The sequence below is a fragment of the Calonectris borealis genome, chromosome 4 (genome assembly GCF_964195595.1).
Source record: "Calonectris borealis chromosome 4, bCalBor7.hap1.2, whole genome shotgun sequence".
Taxonomy (NCBI): Eukaryota; Metazoa; Chordata; class Aves; order Procellariiformes; family Procellariidae; genus Calonectris; species Calonectris borealis.
In genome coordinates this window covers 69,207,612-69,230,125 of record NC_134315.1, presented here as the reverse complement: position 1 = coordinate 69,230,125, position 22,514 = coordinate 69,207,612, and the positions used below count along the sequence as shown (strand labels likewise).

Genomic DNA, 22,514 nt, shown 5'->3' with positions numbered 1-22,514 from the left:
TGCTTTTTGAAGGTGTTGGGAGAATCTAAAACTTCGTACAAACTGAAGTAAGGAGTTTGGGGGTGAAGTGCTCAAAATATGGGGATTTCAGAAGTCTCACTGTTAGCCTGAATTTGCTTCCACTGAATTAAGAGCAGAGCTGAATGCCTTTGAAAACTCCTTCCATTCTGAACAGTTTTAATAGTGGATCTGTATTAGAACTAGTAGTGATAAATGAAAAGAGAACAGTGAGAAAGGGAAAAAAACCAGAAGATTCCACAATTGTTTGGGGTTATAGAAGACTTGAGAAGACAATGAGGAACTCTAGAGATATCTAATGGAGCTACATGACTGGGACACATTATAGTGATATGAAATTCGTATTGTAAGTAATAATTTGGGCTACTCCTATGCATTGATGGATATAAAATGCACTCACTTCTCAGGGAAGGAAAAAACCCTAAGTGTCAATAAATAGTTCAATAAAACCCATCTGCTCAAAGCACAGTAATGATAAAAGAAAAGTAAACTCTTAGGATACATAAAAAAATTAAGACTGTAATACTAGAATAGAGTGGGTGAATTTAATAGCACAACAGCTCCTATGTACATACAAGGCTTATGCTGACACAGTTAATTCTTTATATTTGTACATGTGAAGTACAGACATCTTCCCTAAATTTGTCCTCTGAACCACATACATTCCCCAGAGACTTCAGTGTAGTATCTAATAGTAGAATTAGTTACATTCTTATTTAGAACTATTTAATCTGTGTGGGCAGACAAACTTTATTACTTAGGAAATTAAAAAAAAAAAAAAAAAAACAAACACCAAACATTTTCATTATAGGTTTTTTCGTTTTACAGTATCAAATTTAAAAACAATAGAATGAAATTACTTACCCTTTCATAAAAAAAACCCTATAAATATGAATATTTTAAGTGCCATTTGGAAATCAAATTTTAGACAACACTACTGTAAATTTTGACTTATATTTAGAGAAGAAAAAACTATATTACAGAAGACAACTAAACATCATGACACATAGAGTTTATTTGAAGATCTTCCACGATTTTGTCTCATAATGTTCATGTGTCACCTTCCAAGGGTAAACACTCTTGGTACACTGGTGCATCAGTGTATGAATCACAAACCATTAGAGATTGTACTTCTTTTTATTCATTTTATTTTGTTTTTTAAAAGGTTAACGTACATGTATACACAGTTCAAAGAACTTCAGATATTTTTAGAGAAATCAATATCTTTCCTGTGACTTTACAGTACTGTGAGGGTTCACTTCTTTGTTTTTACTCAAAAAAAACCCACTCAAAACAGAGGAATTTTCCAGTGTTCATTTCTCAGTAAGTATTCATATGTTCTTTATTTTAAAACATCAGTTAAAACTATTGCATATAATTTGTTGGCAAAATGTTACTGCTTTCCCTTGATTCTCTTCCAGAAAGGCTAGCTGTGGACCTTGCAAATTTATATTTGGTTTTATGTTCTACATCTGCTTCAAATAACAAATCTAAAAATCAATACTAGAACTCTTTCTTTACTTTATATCGTATTTCATAAATACCTTTCCAGCTTTCTTCATTATAGTCTATTTTATATTTCAAAATCTTGTCTTGCATATGCAACACCTTGTTTTACAAAAGGCATAGCAGATCCACATCAAAGTTGCAAAAAAATAAAACAGCACCTTGATTAAGAGATTTTGTACAAGCTACAGCATAGCTGAACAAAAAAACAACCTCAATGGTTTTGTTGTGTATGAGATAGCAAAATAGCCAAAGTATTCTTCAATAATATGAACTGTCTGACACGATTTATCTGTACAATTCCATCACAGCTCTTGCCTGTTATGTTACACTTTTCAAAAATATGTCATTAAGCTGCCATAAAAGTCATCGCAAATTGTTTTTTCTCCCAAACTGATAATAGACTTACAGATCTAATTTTCAATCTCTTTTCTTCATTACTTTGATTCTTAAGGAGAGTATGACATTTGCTGTCTGAATACTTTGTAGTAATATCTGGCATCTCTACAGCATTTCTGTCTGAGGATCTCCGAGCTTTTAATAGGTTTGTCTTTACAGCACCTTGAAAGGCTGACATATTTATTTGTCTCTCTCTTGCAGAAATGGATAGTTAGAAGCAGATTTTTAAAGAAATGGGTTTTATAATTTCACTGAAAAACTACAAGACTTTTTCAAAAAAAAGACACAAAAAAGCCTTCTGTGGTGTCAGATGCTGTAACGTCATTGAAATCCTGACCCTTCACGGCTCAACAAGAGCAAAGAACAAAAGTGAGGCCTTCCGTTTTTCATTCCAATTTTTTTAATTACATGGACTGTCCTCTTCACAAATGAAGAGACTTCATAAGTGTTACTGATGATAGAAAAAACTAATTCAGAAAATATCACTAAATTCAAAATTAGATTTTGACTTCTCATGGTGATCCCTCCTTATTTTTTGCCAGTATACATAAGAACATTGTTTAGTTCATATAGGGCTTTATATGCATCAAATTAAATTCAGTACTTGAAACTGGCTTTGCTAATGAACTAAACGTATTTGTGACAAAAGCTAGGAATAGGCTGTTTTAGAAAGTTGTTTGCAGGGTTAATGAAAGTAACATCATATAGGAAAAGATCACAAGAGGAATGATGGAAAATCAGGGTGAAGAGGGAGAAACAGAGAGAAGAAACAAGAGTTGAAAGAAGAGCTGAGAGAACAAACCACACATCATACAGAGACCAGGGAGAGGAGTTGAAGAAACCTAAGAATGAATCACAGAGTCAATAGGTGTGAATTCGTAGCCCTACTAGACAAGTTTTATTTCTGCTCATCACATCAAGAACAGCTACTTCCACCAAAACAGAAGACAGAATAGCCATAAATCATCTTCCTCTCCTCCAAAAGCCAAGATTTTCAGAGAGCAGAGAGCTTCCCTCCCCACATCTTACATCTCTCATTTGCCAGCACCTCTCTGGATAGAATGATACGAGCTCCTAGCTAGTCTGAATTATATAGGCAGATCTTCAGACAGAAATTTTAATCTCCACCATATCTTCTCCCAACGACCACAGGTAAACATCTTACAATGCCGCATATCAGACATTTTCAAAACACGGTATCTATATCACTACTAGTACAAAAGTTATTCTGAAGCAGCATAGAAACACTGTCTTGAACAGCTAAACACCCTGCTGCTGCCACTGCCATCAATGGCGATACGTAAGGAAACGAGATTTGAAAAGTCTGTCTAAGTCTCATGTAACAAGCAGTACTGAGGGTGAACTAGCCACTCCATTATTTTCTTTGCAGCTAGAATCTTTTGTTCTTCCACTCTGCTAATGCCAACACTGGATTTCTCCTCCATTGATTATGGCAAAAAAACCCAATACACATACAAAATCTGCTATTGGTTTTCAGTCTGATTATCTCTTTGCTGTCTTTCCATTTCTTTCTTATGAAGCTACAGAGATCTTTTCCTTATGATTTGTGAAGAAGGCTCTTTCCAGTCCCCTAAAACAAGCCACCAAACCACTCACGCATCAGAGCTAAGTGAAGATGTTAATTTTCACCCTCAAACACCAAAAGACTTCGAAGCCTGCTGGCTTCCAAATATAATGCTTCTCCCCACCATAATGCCACAGCTACAGCAAGCAAAAGTGCTAACTGGCTTGATTGTCTTCCCTTATTAATGGAAGGCTACTGCTGACAAAGGGCTTTTGATAAAGATTTATTTCCTCTGGAATGCCCTAACCATCAAAACCAGCCCCCACCCGCTCATCTACCAGGCATACTGCAAAGTAATACATATGGCTAATGTGGTAGAGTTTGGAAGGCACACCTAACAGCTGCTAAGACTAGAAATTTGAAAGCAGTATAGATCACAGAGCTCGTGATCAAATGATGTATAGGAAAAAGGAAGATTTATTTTTTGCTTTGGACAATTTTACATTTGCACTCGAGTAACTGTTCAGCTGTTGTATTCTTATACATAGATCAAGAGGACTTAAAGCTTGGATACACTTTTTTGATATACCATGTGTTTGAACCATCAGGAAAACAAACACTGGTAGATTGTATAGTTGCTATTAAACACTGACAGTTAAATAATAAAGATTTTTAGCTTGCCTGGGTTTGTACTTACAATCCCAGACCATTAACTTTTTTAACGATGAACATAGTTTAATCAGAATTCTTTGTATCAGCTTTGGTGACCACACCTTCCTCAGCCAACAAAAGCAGAACATTTTATTTTGTGCCCTCAGGCATGTATCAATTAAAAAAAACAGATCCTTGTAAGATTAACAAAAATGTCTTCCTTTTATCATCTCACAACCGAATTTTCCAACTGATACGCAGCAAAATCCCCCATCCAAGTAGCTTCTAATGATGTAGGCTCTCTTTCTAAGCACTTGACCAAATACTTAATCACTCTGTCCCAGAACAATAAAATATAGCTCTTACATAAGGCTTTTCAGCACTGATCTTCAAACACTTCACAAAGTTGCCATTATCCATTACTGTTAACCCCAGAGACATGATACCCCACTCTGTTTTACCCAACAGGTTAATGACAGAGCTAAAAATAGAATCCATGTTTTCTCAGCCCCAGGTGAGTACTACTTCTACCGTGCCATAGTGCCTGATATTTCTTTGAGAATAACCCAAGTCCAAACTGACATTCAACAGTCACTTCTACTTAGATAAAGAAAACCTAAAACCCTCTATACTGTCATAACACAGTCAACTACCACAGCTCTCATGTGCTGTGTTTCAAGAAATCCAAAGAGGTCTTCAGAGCACTTATTGAGGGTGTGCCTGTACTCTACAACAGCAGGACACTTCTCAGACTAATTAGCTCATGTGGAGCTCCCTCACTATATTGCTTCTGAGCAAGGTCATTTATCTTCATATTACATTATGCAGTGTAGATACACCCTCAGACAAATCAATTTCTCTAGGTAAGGGATACACACTTGACGAGGCAAAAGTCGTTTAAGAGACATTATTATGAACAAATGCTCTCACAGTACAATCACTTATATTTCCAGTTGACTCCCAGGGTTTAAATTCTTCATATATCAAAATGGATTTAAATTAAAATGGGAAAAAATGCATTGTTCTGTTCACGTCAGAAAGCGACATATATCAATAACAGCTTAGGTGAAATTTGGCAAGGAGAGATGTGAGAGGGTCTTCTCCCCTAACATGAAGGATGTAATTTGCTGTTCTTCAGAAGAAAAATTAACAATAGTCTGAATGACAGACTGTCATGGTTTAACCCTAGTCGGCAACCAAGCACCGCAGAGCCACTCGCTCACCCTCCCTTCCCTTCCTCCCCCCCCCCCCAGTGGGATAGGGCAGAGAATTGGAAGGGCAAAAGTAAGAAAACTCGTGGGTTGAGATAAAGACAGTTTAATGATTGAAATAAAATAAAATAATAATAAAAAATTGTCATGAAAAGGAAAACAACAAAAAGAGAGAAACAAACCCCAGGAAAAACAAGTGATGCAACCGCTCACCACCCGCCAACTGACACCCTGCCAGTCCCTGAGCAGTGATCGCTGTCCCCTGGCCAACTCCCCCCAGTTAATGTACTGAGCATGACATCACATGGTATGGAATATTCCTTTGGTCAGTTTGGGTCAGCTGTCCTGGCTGTGCTCCCTCCCAGCTTCTTGTGCACCTCCTCACTGGCAGAGCATGGGAAGCTGATAAGTCCTTGACTTAGTATAAGAACTTCTTAGCAACTAAACACAACTAAAACATCAGTGTGTTATCACATTATTCTCACGCTAAATCCAAAACACAGCACTGTAACAGCTACTGGGAGGAAAATTAACTCTATCCCAGCTAAAACCAGGACACAGAGAAGCATCAAATTCCAAAAAATATGTTTGCATTGGAAACTTGCTCAAGTTTGGCAATAAATTTGCCACACACTTTGTCTACACTGAGTGTCCTTAAAGGGTGTTTCTCTTTTGCATACCTTCCTAGAGCCTGACTGAGAACTCTCAATTCCCAAGACCCAATTCTTGATTCACTCTATCTCCACTGCTAGGGACTACCTGTAAAAATCAGTAACAAGGTATGCATTCTTACATTCCTCCAACACCGGTTTGGTACAGAAGCATTAGAGGTTCAAGCTTACTTTGTCAGTGATTTATACAATTACTTACACGAGTCTCACGTGATAGAAAGTTTCCATTTTTCAGCTGGTATAAAATACACACGTGCCCACCACCCCAGAAGAATACTACCATAAAAAGGTGAACTCTAATGGTCAAGAAACTAAAGTACCTCTCTCACTCGTGCACACAAACGCTGTATGATATTACCTTCAACTAACCAATCACACCTTATTTTTTCCAGAGGATCTTTTCCTTGTTCTAAGACTAGGACAGACAGTGCTAACACTGAATGAGCACTCATTCAATACTTCATTTCATCCTCACTGTTCACTATGTGGCATCTTTGTATAATTTACAGCACCTACATCTAGAATCATAACTAGAAAACTTCTCATTTCTCTGTTGATCACTATTATGGGCCTGAATTATTTCCCTATAATAACTGATTATTCCACAGCACCTCCATCAGACAATTTTATGATTCTTGTTTTCAGGTAGCAAACTGGGAGACAGTGATGTGCATCAGGATTGCCCGTAATTAGAGATGCTTGACTTGAGATGCTTTGGGTCTCTCTTCAGAGGATAGAGCAATTAACCAGCACTTTGTCAGTACAAAGTACAACTTCAATCTATTTCAGTGCTATCATGTGTTTTCAAAGCTGACATTAATCGGTCTCAAGAGTCTGAACTCAGAAAATGCGAAGTACACAACTAATGGCCATATTTAGAAAATGTGGTTGAAGTGACTCACCCAACCTCACACAGAAGCTCTATGGCTGAATTAAGATTTGGCTCTAACCCTCCAGAACAGCACCCCAGCAGTCCTAGCTTTAAAACCAATCTCTTTTAGCATTATTCTCTCCCCTCCTTCCTCACCTACTAGGTCTCATCCACCTTCAGCAGTTATGAGGAAGCAGATCTAAAGGAAACAATCTCATTAATTAGCACACCTGGATTAATTTCCTAAATGCTGTCTACCTCATCTTCCTGAAAATAGCAAGTGTTTTGTGGATAAAGAGTCTGAGACGACATCAGCATATGCCATTTTAAGGCAGAAATATAACGTGACCAAACTGAGTTTGCACAGACAACTTCAATTCTGGCATTTCTTATCTGCTCAGAAGTTTGCATTGCATCACTGTCAGAGAATTCCACATTCACAGAATTTTCATTTCATGCAGTCACAAATAACAATATAAGATTTAAATGAATTTTTGTGTCTCCATCATCACTTGCTACACTTGCAGCTTCAAGCTTGAGGAACTCCTACTATAGGGCCTCTTAATACTAAACACCATCCAAACAATCACTGCAAGGGCAATTCTTCGCCACAAAGCTAATGGTCCATGAGATAACCAGTGCACAGCATGTGAACATTATACACTTAGGAATTACAGTGCAGTAACAAGCAGAAATCTCCTAACACCAATTTCTATCAAAGACTTTCCTATCACCTCAGAAAACTGAGCTTCTTTCAGTTTGAACAATACCAGCAGATAACACTATTTCCCTTGTTCGACACCCACACAATACCCAAGCTTTAATTCTGGAAGTTTTTACAAAACACAGTAGCATCACATTGCAGTCACTGTTTTGCCACAAGCTCATCATAAATACATATTTGTTTGAACTTCTGTTTAAAAGAAGCATTCAAGAACAAAATGAAAACTCACCTCATTTCCACCAACAGCTTTAGTTAAAATCACTGCAGAAGACACAGGAGGTGGCATGCAGCCTACTGTCTGCAAGCTGAAAACAACAAAAAGAAATGTTACGTTCCTCACATGATGCAAATACTATGCAACCTAAAACCTTAAAATACCAAATAGCTGACTAGAAACAATCATCTGATCACCTGCGCAACCCAATTAGTTTGCATTACAGTTACAGCCCTGCACCAGCTGGTAGGATTTCTATGCCATCTTTTACCAATTACCACAGTGAAGAGTCATGTCACCGTTTAAACACTTACCCTCTCTCTGACTCTGTTTCCCCATCTGTAGTACTGTGCCTACCGTTCACAAAGATATCTACGCACCTATCACAAAGGTAACTGCATCATGTGTCCTGATGTAGTAAAGTTTGTAGTGTGTTTTGAGATACCTGTAGCTATTTGGAAAAAAAGAAAATAAGGATGTAAACCCCTATTTTCTTGAAAAAGCTGTTCAGTGATAAAAACATTTACTGCTAAGCAGAAGAGTAAGAAGAACCATCCTCACTATTTTCAGGTTCCCACTACACGTTGTTTTTCATGAACCCCTACTAAAAAAAAAAAAAAAAAATCACAATTAAGCTTTTTATTTCCTGAACATTAAAAGGCCATCAAATGTTTAATTTTTATGCATGTTTTCGCTTCTTTGTAAAATCACCTGACTTCCATTAATCAACATATCAAAATCTTTCTCCTGCATTTTAGAAGTCTAAAATACATTATTATTATCTGTCATTTTTTCCATTGTTTGTGCAGCAAAATTATCGATGTATATAGTAAATGCTGCTGCAAAATAAGAAAAAGTGGTGAGCTTTCTTTTGTTTTCAAAGACAGTCCACAAAAAGCGGTTATTACAAAAATTAGTTGTATCAAATGTGTAATGAGAAACATGAAGAACATACCAGAATAGATTACAATTACATTTGGGACTAAGTGAAATAGGCCTTCTAAAGAAAAAGTGTTGACTTAGAAGGAACAGTAAGGCATGAAATAAAATAGTCTGCGAAACCCCCAAAAGCATGGAATCTACATGTTTTCAAGTAATGGAGTTTGAGACAGTATTCCAGTTCAGATCAATTACTAGCAGTGAACTACTTTGCACTTGTAACTGTGTTAGTCCATCCCCGAGAAACGCAGTGTCAAAAAGCTATAACAAACAGAAGTATTAAATCCAAACAATAGGGAGCATATTGTAGTGCAATTGATATGCTGCAAATATACAAAAAGCTTAAATAGAAGAAACAGTTTTATGACAATGACGGTATTCAGTTTGTCAGCTACAGACACTGTGGAAAAGGAAAGAGACAACCAATGTAAGCATTACATAAATCCAATCACAAAGTGCCAAGCACCACCTTGGAAGTATATTGTACCTTTAGCTTACAGCGAAGTAAGCAGAGAGTTGTCAGCACTTACGATAAGCTCATAGCGAAAAGAAAAGAAATACAGGAAAAAGAAATGGTGTGTAAAGTTTGGAAATATATATGAAGATATACAGCAGACAAACACCTGGTGATTCTGATGTCCATCCCCTACATCAGTTGTTATACCATTATATCTCTTCTGTGTGGTCTCTTGGCAGTCAGCTCCTTGAACTTCTCACCTGCACTAATAAGGGTTGGATTAAGTTCAAAGTTATCCAGAGAGGTATGAAATGTGTGCAAGGGCATTCATCTCAGCTGGCAGGGATTTTCCACACTATAAGAGAAAGGTTTAATAACACAATCTCTGTGAACCCTCTCAAATTTAAAATAATACATTTGGAATTTAAAAAAAAAAAATCACTATCAAGCTATGGTTTTAAATATCCTTCATATGAAAATATTAATCTACAAAAAAGCCTGGTACACACTAAATGGAAATACTTTTAATCAGGTGTATTGAAACAGGTACTTGTCAACTTTTTTTTCTTGCTGTGTACCAACTACATGTAACACTACCAATATACAAACAAATTCCTCTAATGGCCAACAGATTACTATAGATAACAACCAACTGAAACATTCCACTGGTTCAGGCCATGCTATAAGCACTAACATAAGGGGTCCAAACACTTGCTGAAGGGCGATAAATAATACCTTTCTGATAATATATTACAGACAACTGAGTAGTAGGGTTCAAAGTCACATATTGTAGCTATGGAACTACCAAAGCCGTATCTTGTATCAGATTTTTGCATCTCATGCCTTACCAGGTGTGCTGTACATACTATATGCTAAGAGTGGCAGAAGAGGTGAATCTGTGCAAACATTAATAAGTTGCTCCATGCTCCTTTTCAAAGAGATCCTGTCAATGCAAAACCTAGTCAGCTAACAAAAAAATTAACTTAAAAGATGCTTGGGATGATGTCAGTTTCTGCTCTATTTTATATATTTCAACATAATTGCAAAACAACAAACCTCCTAGTATCATCCCAGACAGAGAGGAAAAAAAAACCACCTGTAGAAACACAGGTGAAAAGCCTGTACCATCTGAATCTGCCTCCCAAGTAACATTTACAGCAAAACAGACCACTATAGAGGATGGGAGAATCTACCATTCATTCTGAAGTAAGGCAGGAAATTAACTGTGGGCTTGACTGTGCCCTTCAAGCATAACCTTGTGTAGAGAATAGTGGAGAACAACTGCAGTCCCCAGGGGAGCCACCCTGCCAAAGGGTACTGCATGCCCTTGGGAGCATATGCCTATTTTTCCAGGCCTTTGTGAGGCCTATCAACTCGCTCCCACTACAAGCTATGCTAAACACATGTGATAAGTAAGTAACTTTGCTAAAGCCTGTCTTGTTCCCACCCTGTTTTCATTAGGGTGCTTCAGTATTTCTAGGAATAAAAACTACAGCTGTGGGGCATTAGGATGAACTTCTGGTTACACAGAGCAGCCAAGGCACAGGCAGTTCCTCACATCAGCTCCTCATCTCCTTTCATGGACCCACATAGGGATATGCGAGTACCTGCTTTAAAATGCGTTATCCTAGAATTAGGACAGAACTCAGTATCTTCTGCACCTGCATAGCACTGACGGTACAGCTCCCACCAGGCTCCCTTTGCCGCGGATGCCTTCAGAGCCACACAATGGCTGCTGCTCTGAGCATGTCCTGAACAGCAGTATTTATCAAGAATGCACTCTTTCAAAAACACAACAAAAAAAAAAACAACCCAACCCAACCCAAACAACCAAACCACCCTTCGTTAAACTCCTCGATCTGACCGTTCTTTGAATGACATCTCAATACAACAGAGTTACTGCACTAAAAGGTAAAACACAGTCAAAACAGAAATAGTAGTCAAGGAACAAGTGCTTGCAAGGCAGCTTAAAACATATAGAAGTATACTAGCTCACTGGTAAAACACAGACACACCTTCATGAAAAATGAGGCTGGTTTAGGCTCCACGTTTAGGGAGATACATATACAAGTGTTTCTTTTTTTAAAAAAAAAAAACATACATACGTAGGTTTACATGCAATTCCACAGATGTGTATGTATATACATACACATATACTTGTGCATGTAACAGATCATGTCCCTTAAATACTAAGAACCAAACTGGCATAACAGTCATAGGAAAGAAGGGATGAGAAGTGCTACAAGGAACAAAAGACCACAAAAATCTCTTGCACCAGTCTCAGAAACTGAGACTCCCGTGGATTAGGAGGGAATTTTGGCTCACTGTGGAAAATCATGTCTCTCTTCTAGCTAAGGAAAAAGTTCACAGTGATTTTACTGTAAAGAATAACCTTTACTATGAATAGCCAAATGCAAATGGACATTGTATAGCAACCTTGTTATTTCCTTGATGTACTGATACTGTTAGGCAAAACAGTGCTAACTTTTAAATGATATCGTCTCAATTTCACCTTCTCAGTATCATTTGGACCACTTCACACTTAGTGGAACACCTGGGGAAGCCTCTTAAAAACAAAACAAAATGCTCTTTTAGGTTTAGGCCTTGTAAAAACATGAACACGAGCAGCTTTATCATTAAACTTTTAAGACAGTGAACTGTCCCCAAGCAATGTTTCACCAAGCAGTAAGAAACAGTGGGGATTCTTTAAGTAGTTTTCTAAAATAATTGATTTTTGCATTCAAACATTCAGTATAGCTGCATGGCGCTAGGTATTGACCTTTGATTCTGAAAAAAAACTTTTATTTTTTGGATTTTTCATAACATCTATCACTACTGCACCATCAATGCAGCTTTGGAAGCACACATTGGCAGAGTACACCAAAGATTTAAAACACATTGTTTTCATGGTAACTTAGCTTCTGCTATCTCAAAGTTCTCCTCCTACAAAAACTTCACTCTTTTTTCTTCCCCCCTCCCCCAGAATTTAGCTAGGAGCAGATACTGAAGTCCAATCTGGACACATGCGAGAGATGCTCAATACAGACTGTTTAAAAACAGAACGGAACACCAGTACGTGGCATACACAGTATTTATTCACCGACTTATATTTTTCCTTCAGCATTTCTTTTCTTTCCTCCCTATCCTCCTTGAGACCCAGCACAGCACTTCAGCTGTGTTTTGTGAAAGAGAAAGCTAAGCTGTTGCAAGCTCCCTACATATGACCAGACTTTTTAAAAATGAGACCAGGTTCCTGAAAGAATAATCTTGTGCATGTACTGTGTTTTCAACAGCAAATTGCTGAAGCACAAAAACAACCAGCAAAATCTGTTCACAATTCAAGACTTAAAACACCCATTGCAGGATATGCAGCCCTTTAAGAAGACAGCTACAAATATATTTCACTCCATTATGCTTAAACATACCCTTTTAAAAGCCATTCATTTATAGGTGTGATTGATAATAGCTGAAGAAAGAGCCATATTGCTGTTGGGAAGAACACAAGTGTAAAAATCTGGACAAAAAGGTGTAGTTTCACATGCATCAAAGCACTTGTCAGCTCCTGCAAAAGAAAAAGAAGAGAGGAAGTTGCAGTCATAACAGCTGAAGTAAGATCACGATTGTGCTTTTAAAACTAGGATCATCTTTATAATACAAAGAGAGTGCATGTCAAAAAGGCACCTTTAGGGATCATCTGATCTCCTCTTTAATAATGAATCCAGACAACATAAAAGCTCTGTCTGCTCCTGGGCATTTTTCCAAAAGAATTGTCCACCACTTCAATAATAGTGTAGTTCTCATAACGGTAGCTTTTCAGCGGGCAGCCTTAGCACTTTGTCAGTGCTTCAAAACCTGTGTTAACTATGCTGACGGCCTGTTTACTTTATTGACTGCCGATATCAAGAGGAAGGGAAACTTGTAGTGTCCACGTGATTTCAGGTTTCTCTAGTCTAAAGAGAGGCACAAACTGTGATTCTCATTCATACCGTGAAAAAGGGATGTTTACATTACAAATAGTCATCATTTGTAGTGGTTTTTTTTAAGGAAAGACTAACAAACATAAAAAGCAAAGTAATCTGTAGCAGATTTTGATTATTTATTGTATCAACAGATAGGAAATTTACAGAAAAAAAATTAGGCTGATGAAGAAAGAATATCAAGACCATAACAAGCTAACAACAGCTAAGCCACAAAATTCAGAGAAATAAAGTGCAAAACACTGCTGGAGATTGAGAAAACAAAAAAAAAACCTTAATTTTAAATAGTGTAAGAGCACTCCAGGGACGTGATCAAGTATCCTTATGCAATAAACTTTTCAGTTAGCTCTGTGTCTCTCTATTTCTGTCTTTTCGGGCACTGCAAGGATCTTCTACACAGTTTCTGAGTACAAGGAAAAAGCCTTGTACATTCCAGCTCATTTCAACTCTTAGAGTGGAGAGAAAAAAATTCCTTTTCCTCTCTCTCAAAATAACTTGCACTTTTTTCAAATAAACAATGCAACAGGAAAAGAACTGATGGCACTTTTATTCAAAACCTATTTTGCTACAATTCTTCAGCTATCTGACACCTCAGATGCATTAAAAAAAAAAAAATTAAAAAAAATGTATTTCCATGTCCAGTAACGCAGCAGCCGATCTTCAAATGCCACCCTCTCTCAGCTTCAAACAGTTGAACTTTTATGAAACACAATCAAATATTGCATTTTCGACCATCCAAATGCACACTGATGTAATCATACATCTGGAAGTACTAGCAATTCAGTACCGTGCCCCTGTTACTTTGTTTCTCATATTAAAATTATCTCCCAAATTTAGGCTAAGGGAAAAATACCTTGCACAAAAAAAAAATACACATCCGATCATATCCTATTCTTAAAGTTATACAAAACATGGACTTGAAACGTACATCTTGATCCAGTTTTTCCAAGGAAGTATCATTACATTCAGTGCTTTGTTAACTGAATGAAATAACTTTTTTTTTTTCATAAAGGAAGCTCTTAAGCAGGCTAGTATCACTCTGCATGAAAAAACAGGCCTTCTTCACACATAACCTGTCACAGTACCAACAGCATTATGACAACTTCACTGTAATACTATTTCATCTTATCTCAAAAAGAAAGCAAAAATAAAACATCTAGTAGTAGAAACACATCCTGTGCAGGAAGAAAAAATACCTGGAAATATCCATACAAAAGTGTACATTTTAAAAGTAAATAATACAATTGAGAAAAACCAAAGCAAGTGACTTCTTTCAGCAAAGCTGCTAATTCCTCCTCCTTTCCTGACAAATCACCTCCAGCCCAGATTTCCTAGTGGACCAATCTACGAAGGCACCCCCAATCTAGGCACCATCACACATACAGAAGCACCCTCTTAATTTAATATTTTTAAAATTGGAAAATGCCTTAAAAACAGATGATTTGAAGAAAACTGCGCGATACTTTCAAAAGCAAAATCCAAGACAAAAACTTGGGAAAGACTGGTTAGAGCTTCCAGGGAGCAAGGAAGGAGATTACAACACAGCCAACCTAGCAATGAAGGAATGCTGTATTAGCGGAACATGTCTTTACAGATCTAAATTACCAGTCTTTAAAATGTCTCTAGCGATTGCCTTTTAGAATAGTTGTTCCTTAGACTGTATCATCATAGAACAAACACTGAGGCAAACAGCCTTCACCCTCTTAAGAAATCTACAAGGGCTTGTCCCAAAATACATCCGTCACTGTAGCCCTCAAAAAAGCAGAAGTCTCAGAAAAGTTACCAGAAGCTGCTAGTTATGACTGTTTTTGCACACCAGGTAGAACAGGTTACCTTGTCTTTCCCAATATTTCCGACTCTTTAGAGAGCTTATCCTAGCCTCTCGCTGGTCAGTGTGGGTCCCTGTTGCCATCCAGCCATGCTTAGATGGTCATAGCTGGACTCCTCTGGGCAAATACCCACACAGAGCAAACAGTGTTTTCAGTGGCTTGCCAAATTCCTCATTGAAATGGATAACTCAAGTATGTGATTTAATTTCTGGGGCCCTACAAGAGGTATTTGCTTTAAAAGAGCAAGCTATCCAGTCTCTGAAAACTGAAAGAGCATTATATTAAGGTGGAATCAAATGTTCTTGTCATTCCTGGACACAGACTATTTCTACAAATGTAAGAGGACCTCAGTGACCTCTAGATTTGAAAACATAACAAGGCCATGCACAGACAGGCTCTCCCTGAACGCTGCCAATTATTTTGTAAAATGCTTTCTGAATGCATGTAAGCAAATTTTTTTAAGCATGCGCTTTCACAGCAGATAAAACCAGAAGTGTAACCTTAAAAGAGCATCAGCTATTTCTAATTTTGTCAGATTTATCAGAAGGCCTCCGTTAACACACTTTTTATCATTTCATGAAGCATACCAAACACTAGTTTCGATCTAACTAATATATTATCCGAGGTAGAACGGCTGACACACAGGTCAAGAACCAATAAAGACAAAAGCAGAAACAATTTACTTTGCAATCCAATAAAAAGATATATTAACTGACTAATAATACCGACTTTAGGTTGTGCCTTAAACAATTAAAACACACCCCAAAGTATTTTAATAAAATCATGACCTGGCCTCCTACTAGCACATAACATACATTTTAGAAAGTAATAGCACAAGGTACAATGAGTGAAATGTTTTTCTTCCTCTTTATCTTCTACCCCCACAGCAGAAATTCAGAAAAGGCTTAGCTTCTTGATGGAACATAAAGCTGGGTGTACAGCACCAGTCCTAATTGATGTTTCCAAAACAATCCGAGATCACCTACCTGGACATAAACTGTAAAAGTTTCATTTACATAAATATATTGCTTTTAGAACCACAGATGAAAAAAAGTTATGCAAGTTCGAAGCAGGACACGACACATTGCCCAGGAACCTGTCAGTCATGTCACCTTAACTGGAAAAAGTTAGATGTACACTAGCATTGAGAATCTAATCAAGACTTTGACAATGCTACTGATTTCACTCTCACTCACAGATGCTTTACAAATATAAAGCTTCAAGGACACAAACTAGTGAAAGGGAAAGAAGTTTTACATTTTTTCTCTGCGTGCAAAGATTTCTCATCCTGAAAGCAGAAAACTCCACTCCATTAGTACTACTCAGGCTTTGTGTTTCAGGTCCTCTTCTCTGTGGATGAAAGTGCTTCTCTGCAGCCTATTTCCATTAGGATTAATTACTGTCCCAGGCAAATAGATAACATGGTTCTTCCTGCTTCCCCATAAGACCACAAGGCTACATAACTGCTACAGAATTGACTAAAATTATTCACTTCACTTACAGTGTGTCCCAGCAGAACTAGAGGCCCTAGTGCCAGAACTGCCAGCAGATACAGAAGGAGAGGGCCGCCATCAATTCAAACACCACCTCCATTTGAAACTTTATTACTATAACTATGATACAGGTATAGAAATTTTTTTGTTGTTGTTGAATGCATGCTGTTCATCCAAATCCCAGTTTGCCCAGAAGATAACAAGACAATATCATGATGATTCTTTTAGGCATTAATATCATGCAACATATGAATGACATCACCTGCTAGCACAGCCAACAGTCTAAAAGAAATCAAGAAACTAAACTAGCAGAGACATGCAGTGTTTCACTTCAACTCTGGCTGCTCCTTCTCTTCTTGGCACATAGCCATCATTTCCTTTCTCCATGCCTCCTTTACACATCACTAAGAGGTTCTCCTCTTCATCTCTTCTTACTCCCAGATTGTTCCTCTTTGAAAAATGCATGAGACAAAATTTGAAAAAAGTCTCAGTGTCTGTGATATGCAGCAGAGCACAGGGACTTCATGTCCACCTGCCCACAACTAAATCCTATAGGAAAAGATTGCCAAGACTTTTTACCTGTATATTGGCCTTGCACCTGCAGAGGAACCCTTTTGTGTTGATACTAGCTGCTATCCTGCGCCTACCCAATGTTGTAACTTAAAGCCACCAGATCTTTGCTTGCATCAATCCTGTAATGACTAGCCTAAACAGTTTTACTTAGAGAGCACACCAGCAGGTGAGATGAAGGGGAGAGGCACAGAGAGCTCACACCTTCTTTTCATGTCCTACAGAGGCATGGACACTCCACATAGCCTAGTTCCCTACAAAGTTCTACCCTAGGATTCGCACAGTTTTCTGGCCTGTATCTCAACTAAGCAGTGGGGAAGCCAAGGTGCAGAAGGGGTGGCAGAAGGCAGGTGGTAGTGTGCTCCTGGGTCTCACCCTGATCTGGGTTAGGGACACATCCAGGGTGTAGCTCCAGACTCAAAATTGTGCTTCCATTTAGTCAAAGCCCTGCAAAGCCACGCAACCCAACCCCTATGGATGGGTGAAATTTATTCACACTCTCCTTCCCATCACGTTCAACTACTTTGTGAAGAATTTTCTGAAATCAAGGAGGGGTTATTCCATAAATGTCTAATATTTATCTTCTCATTAGCCATTCTCCCAGCATCAACAACAACAGCACAGTAATTAAGTATTCCAGTTACATTCAAACCTGATCAAAAGCAACGCAAAACTTTTTAAAGCAAAAGAAGAATGAAGCTATGAGAAATTACATTACCTCAGTTTTTAAGGAGAGTCCACTGTTAAAGAATATAGCTGAAACGGCAATGTAAGTTATGGTAATTTCTGGTTTCAAAGGTCCTAAAAAATATAGACATAGAGAACAAAGTGAACTACAGTAAAGAGATAATGATATGCATATATTACATCAAAGTAAATGAGAATACTTAGAAAAATACCTGGAGAAAATCTAATCGTTAAAGTCTCTAATAAAAAGAATGGGGTTTCTATTAAGTTACAGAAAGCATGCTATTCATTTTTAAATAAAAGCAAACCAGTGAGTGGAGAGTGAGGTATGATGTCATACAAATCTGGCTTCCATGATTACAGGCCACTGGGAACTAACAGGTAAATTCTGGAAATGTGAAAACGGGGAATTTTTCAGGGCTTTCCTCTGTCATCAGAGTATCCCTATAGCATCAGCAAACTCAAACCATACGCTCAAATAAAAATATTAGCTGCTCCCTCCATAGGGCCATTGATATCATTCACATATCTACCTCTCACTTCTTCCCCTACAACATACACACCTGTCTGGCTGCCTGCACAGAGGAAACCAAATCGTACCTTGCAATGATCTCCTTGGGGCAACACAATTCTGCATTGTTTCCCCACAACAGGGCTGTGGCAAAATGGTTCTTTCCAGCCCTACAATAACACATTTCAGACACACTGCTGCAGTGAGATTAGCAAGGGAGATGCCTGCACCTCCAAGGGTTCCACTATATTAAAGGCTTACATTTGTATATATTTATATACTTTTTTTTCAGGGAGATTAAAATAAAATACTTTTTACACTCCTATAAAAATGATGAATTCTCTTAATACACTTTGCCTTTGGAGGCCACCAACCACAAAATGTATATACTCATTTTTTCACAAGCATTCAACCAGTTATTATATTAGAAAGAAAATATTAGCAGTCTACTTAGGACCAAAGTAATATCCTAACTCTGCAAGTGACAGTAAGTTGTCAAGAGCAAAACTGCAGCAGCAAACAAGCAAGCCTTTACTCGACTCTCCAGAAGAGAAGATCCTTTTGCTCTCTTGGATGAATGATACATTGACGGTTACACTGGAGCAAGGTCAATGATCCTTAAATTAGAGGGATTTGACCGTGCACTGAATCTACTCAAATTTGCATCTCATGTCATTTAAACCCAAATCCTACTCTCAGAGAGGACTCTGTTGATGAGACACTAAAACTGTGTGTGTTAAATACAAAAAATAAACCAAACAACCTATATGAAGAGTAAGGTAAAAATAAGCCAGGAAATGCAAGAGTTAAAGTTGCAACAAAGCACATAGCTAGTTGCAAAATGATGGCATGTTAACTGAATAGCTGGGGGCGAGGGAAACAAAACACAAAAATTATATAAATATATATATAGTTACATAGAAAACTGTATTTTATACATAGAAGAATTATGTATTTTTTCTAATCTTTTAGAGGATTAGAGCATATATGTACATGCACATACACACTGGGCAGACAGGCAGTGGGTTACTTAGTCTGGCTAAGATAGGGGTTCTTCCAGGACTCAGTTTTTCTATTTTAGGGTTTTTCACTGGGCTACATGAACTCCTTTACACAGAAGAAACCTCTACCACTAGAGCAATCACACGTTCATGGAGCACAGGGAACTCTGGTCAGAACAGATCCCCTTCATCTCTCGTGCAAAAGACTGTCAGGAAAGCTCTTTTCACAAAGGAACTAAATAGCCTCATTCATCAAATAGGAAAACACACAAAAAGGGCTTGGCTTATGCCCTGAAGGTGGCAACAGCACAAATCTTTGTTATTTGTGGCACAATGTTTCACTGGTATGGAGGCTGGACCATCCACACCATCCAGTAAGGCCCTGCAAATTAGAGTGCATGGTTTTGTCAGTTGGAAGATTACAAATTACGTTTTTTGCATATGCTGATATTTCCCACCCCCCCACCCCTTTTTTCTTCTGGTTTTAAAATGAGCACTGAGATTACATAGCTTCAGAAGAGGGATACCACTTTGGGGAACACGTGCTCACAAGTTTCAATCAATGCTTACAAGACTTTTCAAGCAAGTTGTCCCAGGAACAATACCATGTCAACGCTTGACATATCTTTGCAGTAGGATAATTAAATGAAGTTCTCCATCATAGTGCTTCCATGCAGGAAATAAACTGAGGAAAAATTATCTCATATTCTAGTTAAAAGAATCTCCCACATTGCTGCTAACAATTAGCATGACAATCAAACCAGAAAGGGACAAACCACCTGATACTATCAATTTAAAGTCGTCTTTAAGGTCTGCTGAAGACACAGCATGGATCCTGCAAGAAGCTCCATGTGGGTCCTATTCACCTATGCAAAATAGCACACAGATGTTAGAAGGGATCTTTGCACAGCAGGAATTTGCCTACCCTGAACTCCATGAAGTACCGGAGCCTTAGTTGCCACAGCAAGTGTTCAGAGTCATATTTTTTAAAATCACTTTCTTTTTTCCCCAGAACCTAAGGGGGGGAGGAGGCTGGCTCCTCAGTGAGAAGCTGTCTATCCTCAAACTTCAGCTCTGTTAAGAAAAAAAAAAAAAAAACCATCTATGCATATAAAAGCACAGCTAGATTCTTCCTCCTCTCCCATAACATGGAATTGCTAAAGGAATTCTGTTCAAGAGTTCCACATTCCTTTTCTTAAATCTTCAGAGATCAATTAGAAAAAAAAAAAAAAAAAAATTTAATTTGTTCTTGAAAATTGTGAACACCTGGAACTGAAGTTACAATGGAAACTAATCAGAAGATGCTGCCAGCATTTCTACTTAAACATACACTATTTATTTTAAAATAACACTGGGTATTTTATCAGCTCTTGTTACAAGAATCATACCAGACCTCACTGCTTAGAAAAGGACAGATCTGTCTTCTGATTTGTTTACTGTGAGCATTGGACACCATTTTGCACAGAATCATTTTCACTGTTTTCCCTCATCTTTCATGAAGAAGTAAGACGGAACAGAAAAAAAAAAATCTTTAAAATACAAGTGTGTTATTACAAAGTAAAAAAATCATCTGGCTGAAACACAGCACCTGAGATCTTAACACAATATACGTTAAGCTACACCTCTTGAGAAGCTCACAGATGGCAAACATTCATACGCTGAACTGCAGTAACTTCGTGCCCATCTTAAGAGTTCTTGAAGTTATTACTTAGTTTAACAGGAGTACATTCAAAGTAAGTTGCTATCTAGTTTTCATTAACGCTAATCCAAAAAGAGTAGGATATTATTCAAGCAACTGGTACAGTCCCTAGCAAAGATACACACAGGAATACACCTTGAAATACTTCTTGGGTACCTGAGAAACAGTGACTGATTAACACGCAGAGAAGGCGAGCTGCTGGAGGTGCAGGGACCACAGGAGGGCCCGGCGGATCCGGCTGTGCCCCACACCCCGCAGCTTGCCCTCCCGCACCCCTGGGCAACTCGAGTTTCAAAGTTCCTGAGCGGATGCCCCGCTGGCCGAGGGGCACCCGAGCAAGTCTCAGCGTCCCCGGCTGCAAAGCGACCGGCACCCCCCGCCCGGGGACCGTCAGAAAGGCTCGCAGACTCTCCCCTGCCTCCACACCGCAGCAGCGAGGCGGCCCGCTCCCCCGCTCTGCCGCCGGCACCCGGGCCCACCCCGGGCAGCGCCGGGCCCGGCCCGCACGACCGGAACGCGCCGGGTGGCGGGCGGGGGGCAGCGCCGGCCGCCGGGAGTTGACAAAGTACCGCCAGGCCCCCCGAAGGCGCCCGGGCGGCGGCTCCGGGGGCCCCCGCCGGCGCTCCCCGCACGGCCCCGCACCGCCCGCCGAGCTGCCGGGGCGAACCGCGGGGCAGCGGCCGGACTCACCCCCTTTGACGCCGACAGCGGGCTCCAGCCGCGCCACCGCGATGACTAGCACGATCCCGAGGATGAACCACTCCTTCCGCAGGCGCTCCAGCAGCCCCATGGCGCGCCCCGCCGCTCCCCGCCGCCCGGCCCGGCACGGCGCGGCGCACCACGGCGCAGCGCCGGGGCGGGGTGCAGCCCCACCGCCCGCCCGCCCGCCGGCAGGACCAGCCGGATCCGCTGACAGGAAAAGTCTCACCCACCGCCGCCATCACTACCACGCACCTCCTAATAAACACGCAGCCCCTGCGCCGCCGCCCGCCCGCCCGCAGCGCCGACGCCCCTCCGACTTCGGCCGCCCCCGCCTCGCGCTGCATTCCCGCGCCGAGGCGGGGGCGCCCGCGGCCACCTCAGGTCGCGGCGGCGCGGGGTGGGGAAACGGGACAGGGATGCCGCCGCCGTTGCTGCCGTGGCCGGGCGGGCCGGGGAGCGCGGCCTCCACAGCCGGTCCCAGCGGGCGGCGCGGCCCCCGCGGGCGCGGGGCTCGGCGGGCGCGGTGGGGCAGCGGGCGGCGGGGCCGTGCGCGCTGTTTTGGTACATTACAACGTCTGTGTGACGCCGGGCGTTTGACGCGCGGGAGGGCGGGCGCGAGCTGGCGGTTGCGGCCGTTGGGCGCGCGCAGCGGGCTGGAGGGGGCGGCGCGGGGGGCGCTCCCCGGCGTGCGGGCACCCCCCGCCGCCCGCTTCCACCCGCGTGGGCCGGGAACCGCAGGCCGGGGCGGGCGGCGGGCTCTTTCTGTGGCGGCGGTTGGCGGTGAGGGCGGGCGCGGGGTGGGGCTGGCAGGAGGCTGGTGGCAGAGAAAGTATGGACAGCTAAGCCCTGGAACCCGTGC

At 40.3% G+C, this 22,514-nt stretch overlaps 1 protein-coding gene across 4 annotated transcripts in view; it reads right to left on the bottom strand.

Annotated features, from left to right (window-relative positions):
* SLC10A7 (solute carrier family 10 member 7) overlaps positions 1 to 21,765 on the bottom strand; it is a 153,991-nt gene extending 132,226 nt beyond the window's left edge. For 2 of the 4 annotated variants that reach the window (XM_075150014.1, XM_075150015.1), the window contains exons 1-4: positions 21,644 to 21,765; positions 17,774 to 17,856; positions 12,612 to 12,748; positions 7,806 to 7,881 (exon numbers count right to left, since the gene is read on the bottom strand). In XM_075150014.1, the coding sequence (XP_075006115.1) occupies positions 7,806 to 7,881; positions 12,612 to 12,748; positions 17,774 to 17,856; positions 21,644 to 21,743 (396 nt within the window). In that variant the 5' untranslated portion in view covers positions 21,744 to 21,765. Of the gene's footprint in view, positions 1 to 7,805; positions 7,882 to 12,611; positions 12,749 to 17,773; positions 17,857 to 18,342; positions 18,424 to 20,179; positions 20,329 to 21,643 lie in introns of all 4 variants that reach the window. The other 2 variants (XM_075150013.1, XM_075150016.1) reach the window with 2 other exon arrangements.
* Positions 21,766 to 22,514: the final 749 nt, after the last annotated feature.